The sequence below is a fragment of the Tinamus guttatus genome, unplaced genomic scaffold (assembly GCF_059628265.1).
Source record: "Tinamus guttatus ecotype Peru unplaced genomic scaffold, ASM5962826v1 Tinamus_guttatus_pri_ptg000227l, whole genome shotgun sequence".
Taxonomy (NCBI): domain Eukaryota; kingdom Metazoa; phylum Chordata; class Aves; order Tinamiformes; family Tinamidae; genus Tinamus; species Tinamus guttatus.
Window position 1 is genome coordinate 3,849,228 of NW_028288761.1, and position 19,418 is coordinate 3,868,645.

The window sequence follows — 19,418 nt, forward strand, 5'->3', positions numbered from 1 at the left end:
ATAGGGACACTGGGAGGACAGTAGCTAATAGAAGCTAGAAAGGAAGTTTGAACTAACAAAACGAATTGACACTTGAAATCATAGGATCCTGGAGTTATCAGTTTACAGTGAAGGTAAAACAAACAATCCCGTAGCCATCTGTAATCTAACCTGCTATGTAATGATAGCAGGATGAGTAAAGCGATGCCTTCCAGGTTCACTGCCATGTAGGTTATGGAGATGTTAGGTGATGTGTAAAATAATTCCTGCGAGATCAGAATCAAGAATAAGCAAAATCTTAGGAAATAAACATTTTTTTTTTCCTGTTGAAAAAAGAAAAAAAAAAAAAAAGTCAGTAAGGGACAAATGGTCAGAACACAGTCCTCACTGTCCAGCTATCTGGACTGTAAAGCTGCTGAGCAAGTACCCTGTCACGTAAGCTCATACTGCGTTGGAAAATAATAACACAAATAAGCCTGCTTTTTTTAATCCTTTGTAAAAGCCCAAGGAAATACATATACAACTCTGGTTGGTAGCATGCAAAAAGACCAGCCATGCCATCCAAGTCAACTTTTTAGGCAGCATTTCCATGTCAATACAAGTGAAAAATTTCTAAACATGTTTTGCTGAGTTTTAAATAGGTCTTCATAGTCAAAGGAAGTTGCTGGATTTTCATGGTAACATAGTTAGAGCAGAAGTACAGGAACCTCCTTTCATCCAGGAAAATTCCCTTCAGGTAAAGCTTGCCTCAGTAGACCTGGGAGCACTACAAAACTGGCAAAATGTTTTACAGGACTCTGTTTTTTATCATTTGATGCATCTTTGCTCCTGCTTGTGTTTTTGTTCGTTAAGTAGAATCACTGTGAAGGTAAATTTAAAAAGGGAGGTCTATAAAACTGAGCTAACGCAAAAGCTGAAAATATTGAAGAACTTATTTTGCTTCTTTTTATGTTGTACTTTAAAAACCGATTGCAGAGTTTTGTTAATAGGAATAGATGAGAGAGTGCTTAGCTGTAATAGGGTTGGCTTTTCCCCTTCTGTTTCACCTGGTGGCCCTAAGTACAGCTGTGTTTAATGGCCAATATTCCAGCTCTGGGGGCAGAGGGAAGGAAGGGAAGCCACACACTGATCAGTCATCCTGAACCATTTCCCAGATGCTGTAATACTAGATGACTGGGTCAGTTAGCACATGTTTTTGTGTGTAATATTTTTCATGTATTCATAAGGACAGGACCTTTTCTCTTTTTGAAAAGAGAAATATCATGTTAAAAGCAAGATATCTTTTTTTTTTTTTTTCCCCTTCCATTGGACAAGCTATTAAGGACAGACCATATTTGAGGTGCTGGGGCAAGAGGAAGATAATAATCTGCTATGTCTAGAATGGATGTGGTTTAAATTGCAGTACAGAGAGATAAAGTTGGGGAAAAGAGGGATGTCTGATAATTAATGTAGAGCAGAATGGGAAAATCACAGTCCTTTTCTAGAGCTCTGAGCAGTGGGAATCAGTTGGCATTTGATGGGAGTGAGTTTCCAGCCTAACAAAATTGTGTAAAGTGTAAAATAACCTTTTCTTTCGTTCTAGGTCAATGGCACAGATGCAGATTATGAGTATGAAGAAATTACTCTTGAAAGGGTAATATACCAAACATCTTCCTGTACTCTGTTTTGAAATTGGGCTCATGATATTTAAATATTTAAAAAAAAAAAAAAAAAAAAAGAAGAAGAAGAAACCCTATTGATAGTATGCTGTTAAAAGGCAATCCAAAAGTTATTTATTTTTTAGGTAAATTATTTACCCTAAATGAAAAAAAAATCACATGCAATGTTGAATGAACACACACACACACACACACACAGATATATATATATATATATAGATATATGGAAGGGAGAGAGACTTTTGCCCTCAGATCTTTATTGCAATATAATGGTGGTTTGATATTGTGTTGATAACAAAACTGCAGTTAGTTCAGTCTGTGTGTGCTTTATTGACAATTAGGACAAATGTAAGTTGCCAGAAATCCTGAAGCTGCTCTTCTGTAGTGTTTTTGAGGGGCACAGGCCCTTTAGATGTTTACTGAAAAACAAACTTTTTGACAGGAGCAAGGGTAGCAGCAAAAATGTCAGCTGTTTTTTAATGATGGCTTTTATGACTTTTGTCAGTTAAAGATTATAGAAATTTGGTATTGTATTGAATCAAACATATTAACTTTTATTAGAAAAGGATCATCTTATTTTCCCCTCATAAAAATGTTTTTTCCTTTCTTTAGGGAAATTCAGGACTTGGCTTTAGCATTGCAGGTGGAACAGATAACCCACATATTGGGGATGATGCAAGCATTTTCATTACAAAAATTATAGCTGGGGGTGCAGCTGCTCAGGATGGAAGATTACGGTATGATATGTTTTTGTGTTGTATTGCTATTTTTTTATCAATCAGAAGAATAAACATTTCTAGATTTCAGTTTATGATATCACATAAAACTTTTAAGTTTTTATTATTTAAATAAATAATGAAAATACTCAAGTTGTTTTTTTTAATCCAATAAATCCGTAGTTAAGTGAACTTCTCTGTTCTGTGGTATACATTGATTTTGCCAAATGCTCTATAATCCTTAATTTGGTGAACTTTTGATGTTGTGCTTTTGAATGTGCCCTTCCCCAGGAAGTAATTTGTACAGTTTATCAATACCACTTAAATGATGATGGGGTATGTTTGATTGCACTCCCCATGCCTCTGGTACTGCAAATGTACGTTTAAATCTTCTAGTTCTGATGAAACTACTGAGTCCTGATGGGACCTCAGTAGTGGATTGTTCTGCATCTTTAAGCATCTTTAAATGACTTTCTTCTACCAGTTTAAGATAACTTTCTTCATTATTATTTTTCCCTCATGCACTTCATTTTTAAGCTGTACTGAATCCAAGTTTACATTGTATTTCTCTAAGTAGGTTATAGATGTTTCCTGTCTCACTTTATAAATTGTGCAGAGATTGTAGAATCCATCAAAATGGTGAGCTCCAAGCAGAAATGGTTGGATGAGCTATTGCTAACAGCAGGCAGTGCTGGAGAGCATCCACCATGTTTTTACCCTCCTTTTTTCTTGTATGCTGGTTCTTCTACCTCCACTGGAGAGTTCAGGTCTTGTACTAGTTAATGTTTATGTGACTTAATACTAATGCGCTCGCTGAATAAGCTTGTATTTTGTTGTCACAGCACAATTTTAAATACTGCATGAATTAAGATTAGTTTTAGCAGAGGAGATAGAAAGAATGCAGTGGGGAAGATGCATTTCAGCAGTCTGGTTAGGACTTCTGGCAAGTCCCGGATAGAGTATCCGGAAGGATTAGTTCTGAGGCACCTGCATCCCTGGGGTGACAGGGTAGCCTGGTGCTACATCTGTCTTGAGTGACCTGCTGTAGAGCAGGGCTGCTTTGAGGTGGTGCTCAGATAGGCTCCTGGCAGTGCTGGAAGGCAGGGGAGCACTGGCTGGGGAATCCTGTCAGAATGTCAGTGCCACAAAGCTGGCACTGCTGAGGATTGGGCAGCTGTAGATGCACACTGCATCGCCGAGTGACTGATACTTGTATTTGGAAAGGAGTTTTGGACTTGCCTGCCTCAAGTGGCATTGATGCTCATGGCTAATATTCCTTCACTACATTGTCTTAGAATGCTTCCTGAAAGACTGCTGATAGGAACAAAGGAGAGGAAATACTAACAGATCATTTCCCTCACTTAAGACCACTTTTGTAATTTGTTTCCCTCTTTGGAGTAGTTATATTCTTGTTTTTTTACTGCTTTGTAAAAGACAACTCAAATCTTTCTGTTTTGATCACTGATGCATGTTTCACGTTTGTTTTAATATATTTCTCTGGTACAGTTTATATGGTCCCTGCCCAAATATAGTAATCAAACCTGGCATTTAAATGCAGTTTGATCAGATTGGGTCAGTGTATTCCAAAATAAAATTCGTGTCATCTTTTAAAATTATTTTGTATTGCCAGATCTTGTCCATTTCTGTGATAAACTTCAAAATGAAAAAGTTTCTACTCTAACTGATTATTAATGAGGGAAAAAGTTGAACGTGTAGGGCAGGTAGCTCTTGGTATCTATGTACAGATTACCTAATCAGTAAATTAATTGTGATGAATAATAGTACTCTGATATCATCATTCTGTGTTTCAAGTTTTCAGGTAGCACATCTTTGAAAGGCATAATTTTTGTTCAAATCAATAGTTTGCCTTCTCTGTCCTCTCTCTCTTATTTAGTTGTGATATGGTACTCCTTTATAACTCTTAATAGCAGGAGGAATTCAGCAGCTGGCTGAATGAAGTAGAAAGCCAGCACTTGCACAAAACTTGTGAAACACAGGAAGGCAGCGCAGGAAGTTCATTTGTTTGTATCTTGGTTTAGAACCAGTGTCTTCTCATTGTATCCCTCTTAGTTCCTGACTTAAGCTTCTGATACTCCCAAACAAAAGGTACCTTAAGCAAAGCTCTGATTAAAGCACTCTAAGTTGAAACACATGCATTTCAATTGTGGACAAAATGGTAAATTTAAATGTTTTCTGGTTACTTTTTTATGCAATAACTACTGCACTAATAATTAGTTTTAAAGCCTTCTTTTGACTCTGTATAATTTCAAAGAAAATTCTATACATCTTACTGTGTTAATGTGTTTATTAGTGTATTTGAGATAAGTACTATGATGGTTCTAATGTGTCCAGTGTGCTACCATACAGCAGCTGACTGTGAACACTGCTGTCTCTAGGGTTAATGATTGTATTCTACGAGTAAACGAGGTGGATGTTCGTGATGTGACGCACAGCAAAGCAGTTGAAGCCTTGAAAGAAGCAGGATCAATTGTACGATTGTATGTTAAAAGGAGAAAACCAGTCACAGAAAAAATAGTGGAGATAAAACTTGTAAAAGGCCCTAAAGGTATGTAAGAAGTATAAGGCTTGTGTTCCATAAGCCAGATAGAGTTGATTTTAGAATGTCTTTTTGTCAAAATAAAGCAGTACCTTGTGTATGAAGCTCTGAAATGCAAAATAAAGAAGGTAAGACCATAGCCCCTCAAACACTCCTGCATTCTCATGCATGCTTGCTGTAATACTGTTCCTGTAGAGTGCATGTTTTTCTTTCAAGTAGTAAAAATGGGTAGCTCAATTATGTTCCTATTGTTATTTAGTTTTTAAATAACTACCTTATTTCAGGTGAAATATCTAGAAAAATCTTGGGAGATTAAAAACATTTAGGAAATAATATTCTTGCCTTTTTGTAAGTGGAAATGGTGGAAAATAGCTCTGCAGTTATAAATACTGCTGCTTTAGCTGCTGTGTATGTATTTCACAAGACATGAACTAAATCAGTTAGTTTTGTTGTCAAAACTCTAAATATTACTGCTCTTTTTAGAATATTCTGGAAAATCAAGAAGTTCGCTGGCAAAGTGTTTATTCAGCTGACTCCTTTATATATATATAAACATATGTGAATATATAAACAGTTCTGTATATATGCGATACAGGAGCATTGTTTTTTCATTTTAAGAGTCTAGTGAATGCTAAAAGATTTCTTGAGTACTTGCTTCATTTTCATGCAGGTCTTGGTTTCAGTATTGCTGGTGGTGTAGGAAATCAACATATACCTGGAGACAACAGCATCTATGTAACCAAAATCATAGAGGGAGGAGCGGCCCATAAGGATGGCAAACTTCAGATTGGAGACAAACTTTTAGCTGTAAGTTAGAGTTGCAGTTTCTTTTATGAGCGTTCACTTGCAGGTTTCACAGGAGAGTGTGATGCACTTGATAGTGAAGCTACCTGTCAGTGGAGCTGGCAGATTTTATTGTAGAAGTCATTAAGATATCACTCTTCCACAAAATCAGTGATAAAATTAAATCTGCACTGTGGTCCATAGTCGTTTCAGGAAGTTTGAAATGTGTACCTCAGCACAGTGCTTCATGCAAAAACCTGTATTAATCAACATATTACTGATGTTGGCTGTTAGTTTCTAGAGTCTAAATGCCTGAAATGTAAAGCAGCCTGCAATAAGATTGTTTTTCACTTCTACATTGAGCATCATGTCAAAAGCTATCACTTTTAAACTGAAAATATGTTTATTTTTTCTTCTTTAGGTGAACAGTGTTTGCTTAGAAGAAGTTACTCATGAAGAAGCAGTGACTGCCTTAAAAAACACATCTGACTTTGTTTATCTGAAAGTTGCAAAGCCCACCAGTATGTTCATGAATGATAGTTATGCCCCACCAGACATCACAAACTGTAAGTTTAGTTTTTCTTTGACTTGGTTCTTCTACATATTTATTTCCCTTTAAAGACTTACCTGCAGCTGTTCAGAAATGTGTTTGCTACCTTTCTTCATATTTTTGTCCTTCAAATTCCTGTCTTATTCAAGTTTTTAAGAATTCGGTCCTTTCCTAAAGTAGTATTCCTTTTGCTACTCTATCTCCTAAACCTACACAGAGGCTGCCAATGGACATGCTCATTTTGTACAAGTTCTGCTGAGATGAAAACCTCTCTATACCGCATCAGTATGTGCCTAGGCTGCTTACTGCACAGGCTGTCCCTGTTGAAAAGAAAAAAAAAAATTATTTTATCAGAAACAACTAGGGGTGATCAGTACCTGTCGCCAGGCTCGAGGCTGTACTGTCTGCTCAGCAGGACATGTTGCAGCCTGCACTGATCGTAACTTGTGTGAACACAAGAGTTCATTCAAGAATCCACAGAACATCAAAGTGAGGGTTTCTTTGTCTTCACACTTTCTCCCAGAATTGGTGTAGGTTTGCCTCTGGAGCTGCCTCACTCTCTGTGTTTATGGTTGTGCTCTGTATTTAAAAGTGAGAGCTAAAGAGTGTTCGAGGCAGAACTTCTTGGGCACCAGATTCACAAAGTCTAGTAGCTAGGCTTTCTGTAAACTCATTTTTCTTTTACAGCTCCTATAGTAAAAGCACTGGCTATGCAAAAGCACAGTTTTGTCACGTGTTCAGATGGCGCAAGAGATGGCCCCATGGAATCCACGTGGCCACTCAAATCATTTGAAATGTGACATTTCTGTAGTGAGGTTGGTGTCCTCAAGTCCAGGGACATTTGATCAAGAAGTTCCCGAGGTTGTGGTTTATGGCAATGCCTGTCAGGAAGCTTGCAAATCCTCCTGTGTGTTTCATTGTGTGCACCTGGGGCAGAAAACTGTCCTCAGTCACTTGGTATTTATCACAGCTAATGAACAGTTTCCGGCTGCTTTGAGGGAAACGAATGTCAAAGTCGTCATTAAAGCGGACCTGGAGCTGTCTGATTCCTGAGCATTCAGCAGATCCCATCCCAATTGCAGTGTGTGTGAGAAGCGTGGCTTGTGGCTATGGGCTATGGCTCTGAAGACGGCTACGCTTCAAAGTGTGCAGCGTGTGGGTGCTGAAAGCTTCATCTAGCTCTTGACAGGCTGCAATAGCTGATTGTTTGCCCTGTTTCTGATTGTCATCTCAGTAGGATTTGTTTTCCCCCTTGAAGTATGCTAGCTTATACAGATACTTTACAAGAATCTCCATTTTATGACTCATGTAGAACACAGTTCATGGAAGACTGTTATTTCTGGGCACGTTGCCATTTGAGTGCTGTTCTCTGCTGCGGCATCCAGTTTTTGTAGACTGAAAAATGAGATCTTCCAGTATTGGAAACGTAGAAATTCCATAAAAGCTCTGTTACTTGTCTGTGGAAGAAGAGCATCAATGCAGTCCACAGTGGATGGACCTATGGATTGATGTCATCCAGCTGTCTTATGTGGCTGATAATCCTGTTAGTCTGCTGTAGCAAGTCATCAAGGGAATTTAAATTACTGCAGTAATCTGTTCACAAATGTTGGTCAATAAAAATCAGCCCAGGAATTACCAGTGAAGTAATTTACTGGTCTAAATGCTTTTCAGGTTTTTTAGTCAGCCATCACTAAGCATGTCCAGAACTTCCTGTTAAAGTAAAACTTTAACTGCGCGGTACTTACTTTAGAATATCAAACTCAGAAAAACATCTACATCTTTTTGACAGACCAGAAGGACTTATTTCCCTTACAGGCCCTCCTTGAAGGCAGTATGAATGATGCATTTTTGACTACTAGTCCGTGTTGGATTATTACATTATTGTCTGTCTCTGTGTGCATTGGTACGGTTATTTTCACAGTGCAATAAGAAGTTTCAGAATGCTGCAGGGGAGGTATAATCAGTTTTCTGGGTGGAGGCATAAATTCCTTTTTTCTTAAGTGACATAAATATGGGAAGAGAAGAGTATATAATAACAGAAAATTGCAATAAAATTCTTATTTTATTTCACACTTTAGAGAGTGTACTCAAGATTGGTCTCTTCAGTTTGCAGATAATAAGGAAGTTTTCATCATCTTTCGGTGTAGAATTATGTCAAGGGAGAGTGGATTTGGAAATGGAAATTCTCTTCAAGAGTGTGACTTTTCTGTTGCTTCAGCTATAATATAAATTATCAAGTTAATCTTATGCTTGTAATTTTCTGCTCATCCAAAACAGTTTCTTGTATGTTAGCTTCCGTAGTGCTGGAGAATGCTAACTCTGGAAAATGACTCAACTTTGCAAAATGCTTAGCACAGGTAGAACTTCATTAACAGGATGTAGCCAGTGCTGATGTGCAATAGTCAAGAGGTCTAAAATAATAATTTGTTAAATTACTTGATAGCTGAATTTATTTATGTGGTAAAAAGATACAATTTTAAATGTATGAGTATATGATATTAAATGGTGCATACGTTTCTGAATGTAATACAGTTTCAGGTATTTTAAAAGAAGCATATTTTCTATTACAAATTTTTGCGAGGCAGATCTGTGCTGCTGCACTCTTTAGTAATCAGTGAGAATATCAGTGCTGCACAGATCCCACTGTGGTCAAAAGAGAACAACTTCAGACAGGGACTGTGAGCTGTCAGGAGCTGCTGTCAGTGCGTGGATAAGCTGTGTCCTGTCCCAGACACATGCAGAATAAGGGAGCAGAATCTGCTGCCTTCAAGGCCTTGCAGAGGACACAAGGACCGAGAGGGAAGTGCCCATGCATTACAGCTGCTACCAAAAGCAACCCGTGTCTCAGTGAGTGTGAGGTCAGCATGAATCCCGCATCTTGAAAAGCACTGGTTATTGTCAAAGTCTCCCCACTGAATGCTGCCTTTTTTTTTTTTTTTTTTTTTTTTTTTTTTTTTTTTTGAGTGTCCTCAATCCCATTGAGGTCTTTTATTTTCCCAGCTGTGGGATTTTTTTTCTTCTTTTTTATTTTTTAGTTTTTAGTGAGGCGAGAAGGGCTGGGTTAGGGTTCCCTTTAATTGTGCACTAACCCCTGAGCCTGTTCTATAGCCTTTCTGATAAGGTGTCTGATAGAGCAAAACCACCCTTAAATTACAAGGTTTCTTGTAAAGAGAAAACAATGATCAGACTCTTTTAGCTTTCCTTCAGTCTTAACTGGTAGTCGTAATGGTGAGCTACCTATGAAAAATAAGGCATTGAAGGGGAATTGCAGAAGCTTCTAATTGGGAAGGTAGGTGGGAGCTGCGCGCAGTGCGCGACGCGCTGTGGCTCTTTGCCTGGGGAGCTTCCCTCGTGTTCCGCGCTGCTGGCCACAGGTTCCGCGCAGCCTGGGTGCTCACAGGTTGCCTGCGGTGCTGAGGAGCCGGGGAACTTGTACAACTCGTGTCTTAGAATGCTTTTAGTGTTTCCTTAAACGCAGAAAATAGTCCTCCAAAAGTTGTAGTTACATAATCTAAATTAAATTGTCAAGTACTAGAATAATTAATTCTTGGATTACTTCCTTTTGTGAAGAAGGATCCTTGATTCTTTTCATTGCAGAATTGCCTTCTTCAGAAAGGTTTGCTTTGCTGAAGACCCATGTTCAAATAATTTTAGATGAAACTAAGCTAGAAAATGCAACCTGGGAGCATTACAATCCCTAACAGGCCTTCAGTAGCCCTTCCTCCTCCAGCCCAACAGTCTACCTAGCAAGTTGTCAAGACCAGCTATTTAATTCCACAGACTTGCTCTGTTCTGTTCTTGTCTAATGCAGTCTTGGCCTGAAGCACCCACACCGATTTTCAGTTGTACGATACACTTTGTGTTAGGAGATAGTGTGACCTGTCACACTATGACTAGGTCTGAATAGCTGCAAAGCATGGATGTGTCCAACCCAGAAATAACCTGCACCCTCCTAGCTGCTTCCACACTTGTCCTGCCTGGCACTGTAGTGTGCTTTGCATCAGCTGGAGTCTTTAAGGTGCAAAACCTGTCTGCCTTGTCTGTACCAAAGCATTGCAAAGGAAGAGGCTTTAAAATTTTTTTAAATTTTTTTTGAAGCTGTGACAACACTCTGAGAAAATGAAATTTTAAATTAAATTCAGTTAAGTTAAACATAATTGAAAAACCGATTAACTTTCCAGTCTTTGTTCTCCTGCAAATATTTAGCGTTTCTCATTTCAAAAAAACATCTCTTCTGTATAAAGCATAGTCAGACCTCAAAATTTGCTTGCTGATTTCAAGTGCGAGGAGAACGTAGAATGTGCAGCGTGATAGAGTATCTTAAAAATATGGTATTTTTAACGTATCATTTAAATGTTTACATTCCATCTGCAAGTGAGATGCAGTTTGAGACTGTTTTACACTTCCTCGAGTTCTTTTTCACTGTTTTTCTCCCTGCCTGTCTGTCCCCCTGCCCTTTTGAAGCCTACTCGCAGCCAGTGGACAACCACATCGCGTCATCCGCCTACCTGGGGCAGCCGCTGCCGCCGGCGTCGCCGGGACGCTACTCCCCCATTCCCAAGGGCATGCTCGGCGACGAGGAGATCACCAGGTAAGGAGCCACGAGCTGCCCGTCGGACTCCTCGGCCAGAAAAGCTCCCAATTTGCGTCTGTGGGCAAGATGCTAAAGAAGAAATAAATGTAAATCTGTGGTCTCCTAGCACAAGTACGGATCAAAGGAGGAAAACTCTTTTTGTATATGATATGATCCTGAGAATAAGATTAAAGCCAGAAGACGTTGCCCAAGTGCTTCAAGAGTTGACTGAGATTTTTGGGGTGACCAGAGCAGAAATGATAGCTGTGACTTCAGGTAGTGTGGTGCTGACTGTGGGGTCATTCCACAAAGCTCCTAGCTCCATTCAGGAGGGCGCCCTCTAAGCAGTTTGGTTCAGGCCAGAAATGAGGCATTTGTGTTCTGAATTTATCGCGGGTTAATGATTACTGCTTAATTTAAATCAAGAGATTTTTTTGTTGTTACAGAAGGGGTTTTATTTTGATGGATTATTAAATCCAAAAAGGCTGGAAAGCTCTTAATCTTTTTCTATTAGTAGACTCTTCCTTCACTGATTTGATAGGAGATTGTATTAATCTTTTGTTTACCATCACTGTTCAAGTGAGGTTTTTCTAATTTTGTTACCCCTCTGTTCTCTAAGTATAGAGATGTTAAGCTGCATTTTCAGAATGTGGTAACTAAACAGTGTCCTACTGCCATCTGATACAGATAACAGTCAAGTTTGAGGCAGGATCTGCCCAAGCTTGGAATATACATGGCCTGATAATTTAGAGGATTATTTCTAGTGTGTTGGGAGATGAGAAAGGCTTGGATATGGGTTTTCATAGTTATTTTACCCTTGTGGGTAGGCGGACACATTAGCCAAGGTGACTCAGTCCTGCTGACAGCGTTACTGAGCTTGAGTTTATTTCATTCTTCTAAAACTGCTGTAAAGAAACCCTTTAGGTTTCTTCTGGAATCTAGAGCTACCTGGAGAAGGCTTCAGGTGTTTTTCCCTTAAATACTTTCTCACCTTCCTTGTGTGGGAATGCTGATCAAAGAGTCACTTTAAAAACATTTCAAACACTTTAAAAATATTTTCAAAGATCAAACTAAGGTATGGATGTGATTGTTCTGTTTATTGCGGACCTTTTAGCACATCCTAAAAAGTAATAATTAATGTCTCAGTTGTTCTTTAGTGCTCTCCAGTGCTTTTTTAAATGCAGTACACAGTTACTGTGGTTAAATATTAGAAATTGTTCATTGGCTTCCAGAACTATCCATGCTTTTCATTCAGTGGATGGAGTAGCAGGTTAGATATTTTTCATTTTCTCCACTGAAGGTGAACTTACCTAATGATTTAGCCTCTTGAGTATTTTTTCTTTCCTTTCCTCATCCAGGGCAGGCAGGGATTTTATAAAATAAATCAAACAACTTGGTTTAAGTCTTTTGTTTATTTTTCAGCTGCAGTTGCTGTAAATAAGTTGCAAATGTATTTAGGAAAGCAGTAAATTCTGATATTGGAAAGAGTGTATGTGTAGTTCTTCAACTTTTGTTGGCTATATTTACTGCTTGATCAACCGTAATGAAACGGACAAGGACATGCTTTTCCAAAATAATCCTTTCTTTAAGTTTTAGAAAGGAATTTTTATTGGTTGTTATGCTTATATGTATCATTCACTTGACAGGGAATTCTGTAGTGGCTTAGTGTACTTTAATGAACTGAGAAATAATGCATCATTTCATGTGGCATTGAGATATGCATATGCAGTGAACTTGAGGCTGTCATTAAAATTGTATGAGTGCTTTGCTTCTATAATCAATATTAAATAATAGGAGTAGCTTCACTTTTTAAGTTTTTAAATCTATTTAAGATTATTCAGTGTACATGAGTTATGTAAGAAGTTTGTCTTGGTGAACACTAAACAAATGATGCATGTCATGCTAATTTTAGACTGTAAAATTCTCCCTTTGGAGTTAAAATGCTGTATGAATAATGAGATTAGAGTTGTAGTACCTCTTTAAGTATTGTACAAGGGAGGAAATTGAGATAAAGGCATCTAGGCCAAACCTTCTATGATATTATGGGAAAGAATGTGGGTCTGGAGTTTTCTACAGGTGTGAGGTAGTCGCACACTTCTTCTGTTGGGTCATAGCCATGTTATAGCTCTGCCCCATGTCACTTTGGAGGGGGAAAGATGATGAACAGTGCCCGGAAGAGTAATACCAAGCTATAATAAGGCTCTTGAGCTGTTAATTCATTATTTTATTCATAACTAGTGACCAAGACTCTGTGTGTGTGTGTATGTGTTTTTATTTTATTTTATTTTTATTTTTTTACTCCAGGGAGCCTAGAAAAGTTGTCCTTCATCGAGGATCAACAGGTCTTGGTTTCAACATTGTTGGAGGAGAAGATGGAGAAGGAATTTTCATCTCTTTCATCCTTGCTGGAGGGCCTGCTGACCTGAGTGGAGAGCTTAGGAAAGGAGATCGTATAATTTCAGTAGGATTCCTTGCTGCTGCTTCTTTATTACTTAGAAAAATCACCCTCTTCCTGCATATTAAGATGGATTATATGCAGAAGAATCTCATTAACTATGCTAAATTTGGGACAATGGAACAGTAACCGCTATATTTCAAGCTATCTTTGAAGCTTTTGTCTGTCTATATCTTTTATCTATAACTTGATGAAAATAGCACTTTCCTACCTCAAAGATGTTTGTTCCAAGTCTGGTAGTCAGGGTGCATATGCCTAAATTAAGAGGTTTCAGCCTTTAGAAACAAACCTTTTAACAAGGTAGAGATATTTGTCAGTAGTGTGGGAAAGATGGTGCTCTGCTCTCTGCAGTAGCTGCTGAGCTCCCTGGTAAGCACAGCAAGACCCTTCTCGCCCTGCCTGAGAGCCTGTTCTGTTTGCTCGTACCGAGATGTGTAAAGCTTTTACACATTTTGTTTTTCTTAAAATGATTTAGTTTATGAAGAATAAAGATGTGATTTGGTAGCTATTTAAGAGGAAAAAAAAATTGGCTCTGCTACTGTTAAAATGCTGATACTGAGGTTGGTCTGTGTTTTGGGGGGTGGTTCTGCTTTGTGTGTGGGGATTTTCTTTTTGTGGTTTCTTTTTCTTCCCTCCCCCTCCCCCCCGCAACATTTTTATATCTGATACACTGAAAATGATGCTAGGCAATTCCATGGAAGATGAGGGTTGTCTCTGTCTTTTGAATCTAGTGGTCTGTAGCTAAGATTTGGCTCAGGAATTTCCTAAGGGGCTGTTAAGGAAAGTAGAGAGGGTGACCACAGAGTATTTTTCTGTGTGTGTTGTTAAAAAGAATGGAGGTCTTAAGCAAGATGATTGGGTGTAATCATACAAATTTGTGAAGTGCTATGTTAGGTGTGTTGCAGTGGTTTCTTGTGATGGTTTATTTGGATCAATAATCCTTGTTTGCGTTAACTGGATTGTAATGTTGTAAAGGGGGGGATCTCATGTGTCATGGAAACTGATTTTTATTCAGTTAATTCTTGTTCATGTGGCTATATTCCATGTTAATGATAAATTTAAAAAAAGGGTTTTTTGGTATTATTCGTAGGTAAATGGGGTAGACCTCAAAGCAGCAACCCATGAACAAGCAGCAGCAGCCCTGAAGAATGCAGGCCAAGCAGTAACTATTGTTGCTCAGTACCGTCCAGAAGGTAAGAGAGTTTCTGTGCGTGTTCGAGTTTCACTTTTAGGATTTGAAACTCGAGGGAAGAGGAGCTGTAGTGTCCTCCACCTGCCATTGCCTAATCCCTGTTCAAAGGAAAGAAGAAACTGTATCATACAATATATATAGGTCCTATATATATAGCCTCTCTTAGCATAATTACAAGTGACCAGATAGACACATCTGCCAGAGTTGATGCCGCAACTTGTTCATTTTTGTGCTTGCTTTGGTCATCTTCAGAAGTTAGACTTTTTTGGTAAAAGTCAACACACTGTAATGCCAGTGAAAAACAGGCCAGAAAATCCAGAACTTCAGAGAAACATCGTTGTGGTTTCTGTTATTGTCTTCATCTTCCCATTGTTGTTTGGGTATTTTCTTTTTCCCTTCTTGGCAGCAGAAAGATAAAAGATTAGTATCTTTTCTGTTGCATTGATTTAGCTGCCTAAGGAAACAGTCAGGATTTTGTTCCTCTGTTTCATTCTGAGCTGGTGTTTATCCAGTAATTTCTTCTGATCAGATTAGCCTGCAGTTAATACTGAATATCCTAATCTTTGTGGGTTCTGCAGACGCCAAATGATATTAGCTCATTTTCGGCACACGGACAGCGTGTCTCTAGAGCTCTACTAATATCTGACTTTCAGTCAGGGAGAGAAGATGAGGGTACCTTCAGCTATCAGCTTCTTTTGGGTCTGGTGTGGAAAGTAACTTGGATCAAATACTTACTATTCATAACTTAGGGAGCAGTAAAGAAAGATTATTTCCTTAAAGATTTGTATCCATTAGAGGCAAGCAACTCAGTCTAGTTTATTGGATTTTCTAAATAAAAATTATTATCCTGCTAATCTTCATGTTGAATGTATTTGGTAAATATGCATGTAGTAGGTCTTCAGATTTTCTAAGTTATAGCTACTCATGTTTTTCCTCTCACTTTTTTCAGTTACCTTAGGAAGTGATCTATGTATATCTAATTTTATGCCATTCAAGTAAAGGTTGAAAAATAAAAAAAAGTAAGCAAGTGCAGTTCATAAAATTATTGTTCATCTTCAGTGTTTCCCAGATACCTTTGCAAAGAGGGAATACGTCAGTTGATTTGAGCGTCAGCTATAACTGCTTGCATCGTTCATGTGTGTTCCTTATGTGCACGGTTCCAGGAGGGTTTTAGTAAAAGATGCTGACAGCTAGGACAGATCAAGGAGACTCTAGACATCCATCAGTGCTCATTATAACTGAGTAAATAGATTCACTATGATAAGAGCATTTGGAAGACATTTGGGACCATCTCACATCACTCCTGGAAATTGCACATGACAGCTTTTATGTTCATAGATTTGATGGGAATGCTGATTTATGCTGTAACATTCTACCACATTAATTGTATCAGAAATTCCCTGCTTGTCTTTTACCTGCGGGCTCTGGGAAGAGAGGATCTTGGAAAAGATTCACAGAAAAGTCCAAATAATCTGGGAAAAACATTAATATTTGGGGATGAGGGGAGGATGAAACCCCGCCGTGCCAAGGATGGTGTTTTCTGTATCTCAGTCTCCTCAAATCCAGGGAGATAACATGCTTTACCAAATAGTACCTGCTGGACTCAAAGTAGGCTAATAAATGATACTACTTTCATTATACCAGAGTTCAAATCACATAATGGCCAGTCTTTTTCCCTAAAGTATCAGAAGTCTTTCTTAGTTACAGAATGAATTTAAAACAGCTGCAGTCTCATTTCTAAGATTGTCCTTTTGGGCATGTTTAGTTTTCGCTGAAGAATTCTAATTATATTTGTAGATAGTTTACAAAAGTTTTCTATTATACTAAATGAAATTTCAGCAACTTACCACCCCTCTTTGGCATAGCTAAATGCCAAATAGGAAATGTGAAGGCATTTTTCTGTTTACAGAAGAGCCTCTCATCAGATACGACTTCTGGAGCTGTTTGACTTCTGCTGCATAATACAGCATATAACGTACGAGACCTGAGATCTATTACTGTAAATTGTTTTTCATGGACTAAGTTGTACCTATACATACTTTTGTGGTACATATGTATATTTATTTATAATTTGTATATAAATGTTTTTATATATAAATATACATATAGATCTATCTATATATCTATATATACATATATAATACAGATATAAATACATCTCAGTAGTAGCAGAGACCAGTAGGTTTGATGGACCTGCTAGGGCTGGGTGCTGCAGAGCAACGTCCATTTTGGGAGAACAGGAGCCTGGGAGGTGGGGGCACTTTGCAGAAGTGCTGGGGAACTTGCAGTTGTTCTTATTTCATTGTCTTAGTTTGAGTCTGTTTCTCCTGCTTGGGCCAGGCGTTAGTTTTACCTGCAAAATTAATTTTTCCTTAGTTATTCCAGATTAGAACTGGGTAGTTAAGTACCCATTTTATATACTGCTAATTACATTTATGTTAATTGAGCAATCTTGGAAGAGAAAACATGTGGTTGTAGGCAGCAAGTGTTGTCATCAGTGTTCATTCATGGTTCACCTGAGACTTTTCCCAAAACCGAGGCAAAATTCAGATAGACATGTCATGATAGGAAGGGGTAGCAGCACCTTCCTTTTCTCTAGGATCCACTTGATGTATCACAATAAAAGCATAGTTGTAATGAAGATTGCAGTCTTTCCTAGTGTGGGTTTTCAGGTGCCTGTTTGGAATTTAAAATCAGCATTCATCTTCCTTTTGTAGTTCAGCTGATGAATCCCATCGTGGTACATCTGCTCTGCCTTTCGAAAGGGAAGCGAGGCAGGCGATCGGATTAGCCCGGCCCCTTAAGTGACTGGGCAGATCAGTGAAATCGGGAAAAAGTGAAGCCAAGTCCTCCAGAGAAGATTGAAGTTTTTTGTAGAAATGCTGCTTCGGAGATTGTATTGTTCATATGCATGCAGCTTATGCATGCTTTCTCAGATTTGTTAAACTGAGAGTTTTGTAAATAATTCTCTGTGGAAAATGTATTCAATACAGTACAATAGTTTAATCAAAATTCCTGATGCTCTGTAAACCAAATGATGTATTTTTCTTTTGGAGGAATGTATCTACTGAAAAAGATTCCAGTATAACAACTTAACATTTTACATGCTTGTCTCTTAAAGAAAAAAATGACTCTTAAAAGAAAAAGTTAAAAAGAAAAAGCTTTGTTGGATCTTGTTTTCATTGGCCAGTATTGGGTCAGTTTTTCTGTTCGTGTCATTTCATCTCTGCACTGTTTTCTGGTGACACTTGAAACAACTGAAATAACTTAATCTCTGGAAACTGCTACCACTTTCATACATACAAGCTAAGATTATTTTCTGAGCATTTTTCCTGAACTGTCTTCTAAGTTCTGCTTTTATAGAACTCCAGCCAGAGTAACCAATAATGGCTTCTTTACAAAACTAAGGTTTTGTTTTTGCTTCGTATCTAATAATGAGCTTGATTTGCTTTTAGCTGAGAATGTGGATCCTAACCAAGAGTGATTGATAAGATCAGAGCACCCTGGTTTCACAAAATGGAAAACTCCCGGAATATCTCAGTTTACCCTATTATGGGGAAGGCCATCTTACGTGTTCCTTTTTTTTTTTTTTTTTTTTTTTTTTTTTTGCTTGTTTTGTACCTGGATCTACTCTTTTGTAAGTAATCCAGGTTAGCTAGTTAAAGTACCTTTAAAATCTGTCCCATTAAGATTATAAAAAGGCTTCTGTTATAAATAGTGTTGCCAGACATTACCATAAGGCGATTTAGACATGTTTTTAATCCTTTAAAACTTCACTTCAGCTCTTAAGAGAGCAGGGGAAAAAGTCTTCAGCAGTGACTAGACCTATTCTCATTGTGAATTTTGCCATGTTTGTGTAAAGCATTCTCAATTAAATACTATTTTTCTGACTGTTTTGAAATTCTGCGGCCTGGTCTTTTCAAGTGATGAATGAAGTAAAAGCTCATTACACACCAGGATGTGTAAAAGCCACCAGAAGTGTGTGCAATGTATTGCAGTCTCTCTTGGTTCATGTTAGTATAAAGAGACTAGCCATGAAGCAGATGAATTGCTCCTCTAGAATGTTTCATGACTGCTTTTTAATCCATACATTTTAATATTTTCTTTTTTAGTGTAATTGTGCTAAGCGTGGTATACACCACAGCCTCTGTGCAAAGATTCGTGTAGCCCTTTGGCAGAAAGGGGTGTGCAAAACATGAGTGGTACCTATGGATTTGTCAAAAATGTTATAAGTAATCAAGAGACGCAAAACTAAAGCTCAAATACATTTTGCTTTGCTATGTGCCATGCTAGACATCAAATGAGCCAGTCTTGCTACATAAGCCTAGACCTGAAAACAGATGGAAGATCAATACTAGATCAGTGTGATGGTCGTCATAACTGACTGCAGGGCTCCGTTTCTCATGGTCTGTAGGCAGCATGACAGAAAATTTTGAATATCTTGAGAGTAAAAAAGAAGAACAGTAGACAGCTCTCATCATAGGAGACCTGCTTTGACAGATCCTACCGAGGCCTGCTGAAAGAGGGCTTCCCACAGACAGATGGGAAGAAGGGAAGCAAGGAGTGTGTATATATATATATATATATATTTTTTTTTTTTTTAATTGAAGGGAACATTTTCAGGCTCTTAGCAGCTCAGTATATATGAGAATCTCTGTTTCTCAGTGCCTTGCTGCCATCTGTTTCTTGTGACTCCCACCTCCTCCTTTCTGTGACTTTTTTTTTTTCCTTCTGTGCTCTTGCCTCTTAAATTTCCATCCCTTGTGGTAGTCTGCTACTCCTTTGCTCCTCTTTGCTAGGATGTGTGGTCCATACCAAATGGATTGTCCTTCCCTTCTATATAGACTAATGCCTGTACGTCTGTCTAGCGCTGTCCTTATTTTGCTCATGAGATAGATGGTCATGAGTATTTCACTGCTCAGACCTTTTCTCTTAAAATTTGGATTCTGTTAAAG

At 38.2% G+C, this 19,418-nt stretch overlaps 1 protein-coding gene across 20 annotated transcripts in view; it reads left to right on the plus strand.

The window, feature by feature from the left end:
- DLG1 (discs large MAGUK scaffold protein 1) overlaps positions 1-19,418 on the plus strand; it is a 123,289-nt gene that overhangs the window by 77,548 nt on the left and 26,323 nt on the right. For all 20 annotated transcript variants that reach the window (XM_088525570.1, XM_088525554.1, XM_088525556.1 and 17 more), the window contains 8 exons: positions 1,562-1,612; positions 2,250-2,374; positions 4,750-4,919; positions 5,581-5,717; positions 6,115-6,259; positions 10,708-10,834; positions 13,121-13,277; positions 14,362-14,464. In XM_088525570.1, coding sequence (XP_088381696.1) covers positions 1,562-1,612; positions 2,250-2,374; positions 4,750-4,919; positions 5,581-5,717; positions 6,115-6,259; positions 10,708-10,834; positions 13,121-13,277; positions 14,362-14,464 — 1,015 coding nt within the window. The remainder of the gene's footprint in view (positions 1-1,561; positions 1,613-2,249; positions 2,375-4,749; positions 4,920-5,580; positions 5,718-6,114; positions 6,260-10,707; positions 10,835-13,120; positions 13,278-14,361; positions 14,465-19,418) is intronic.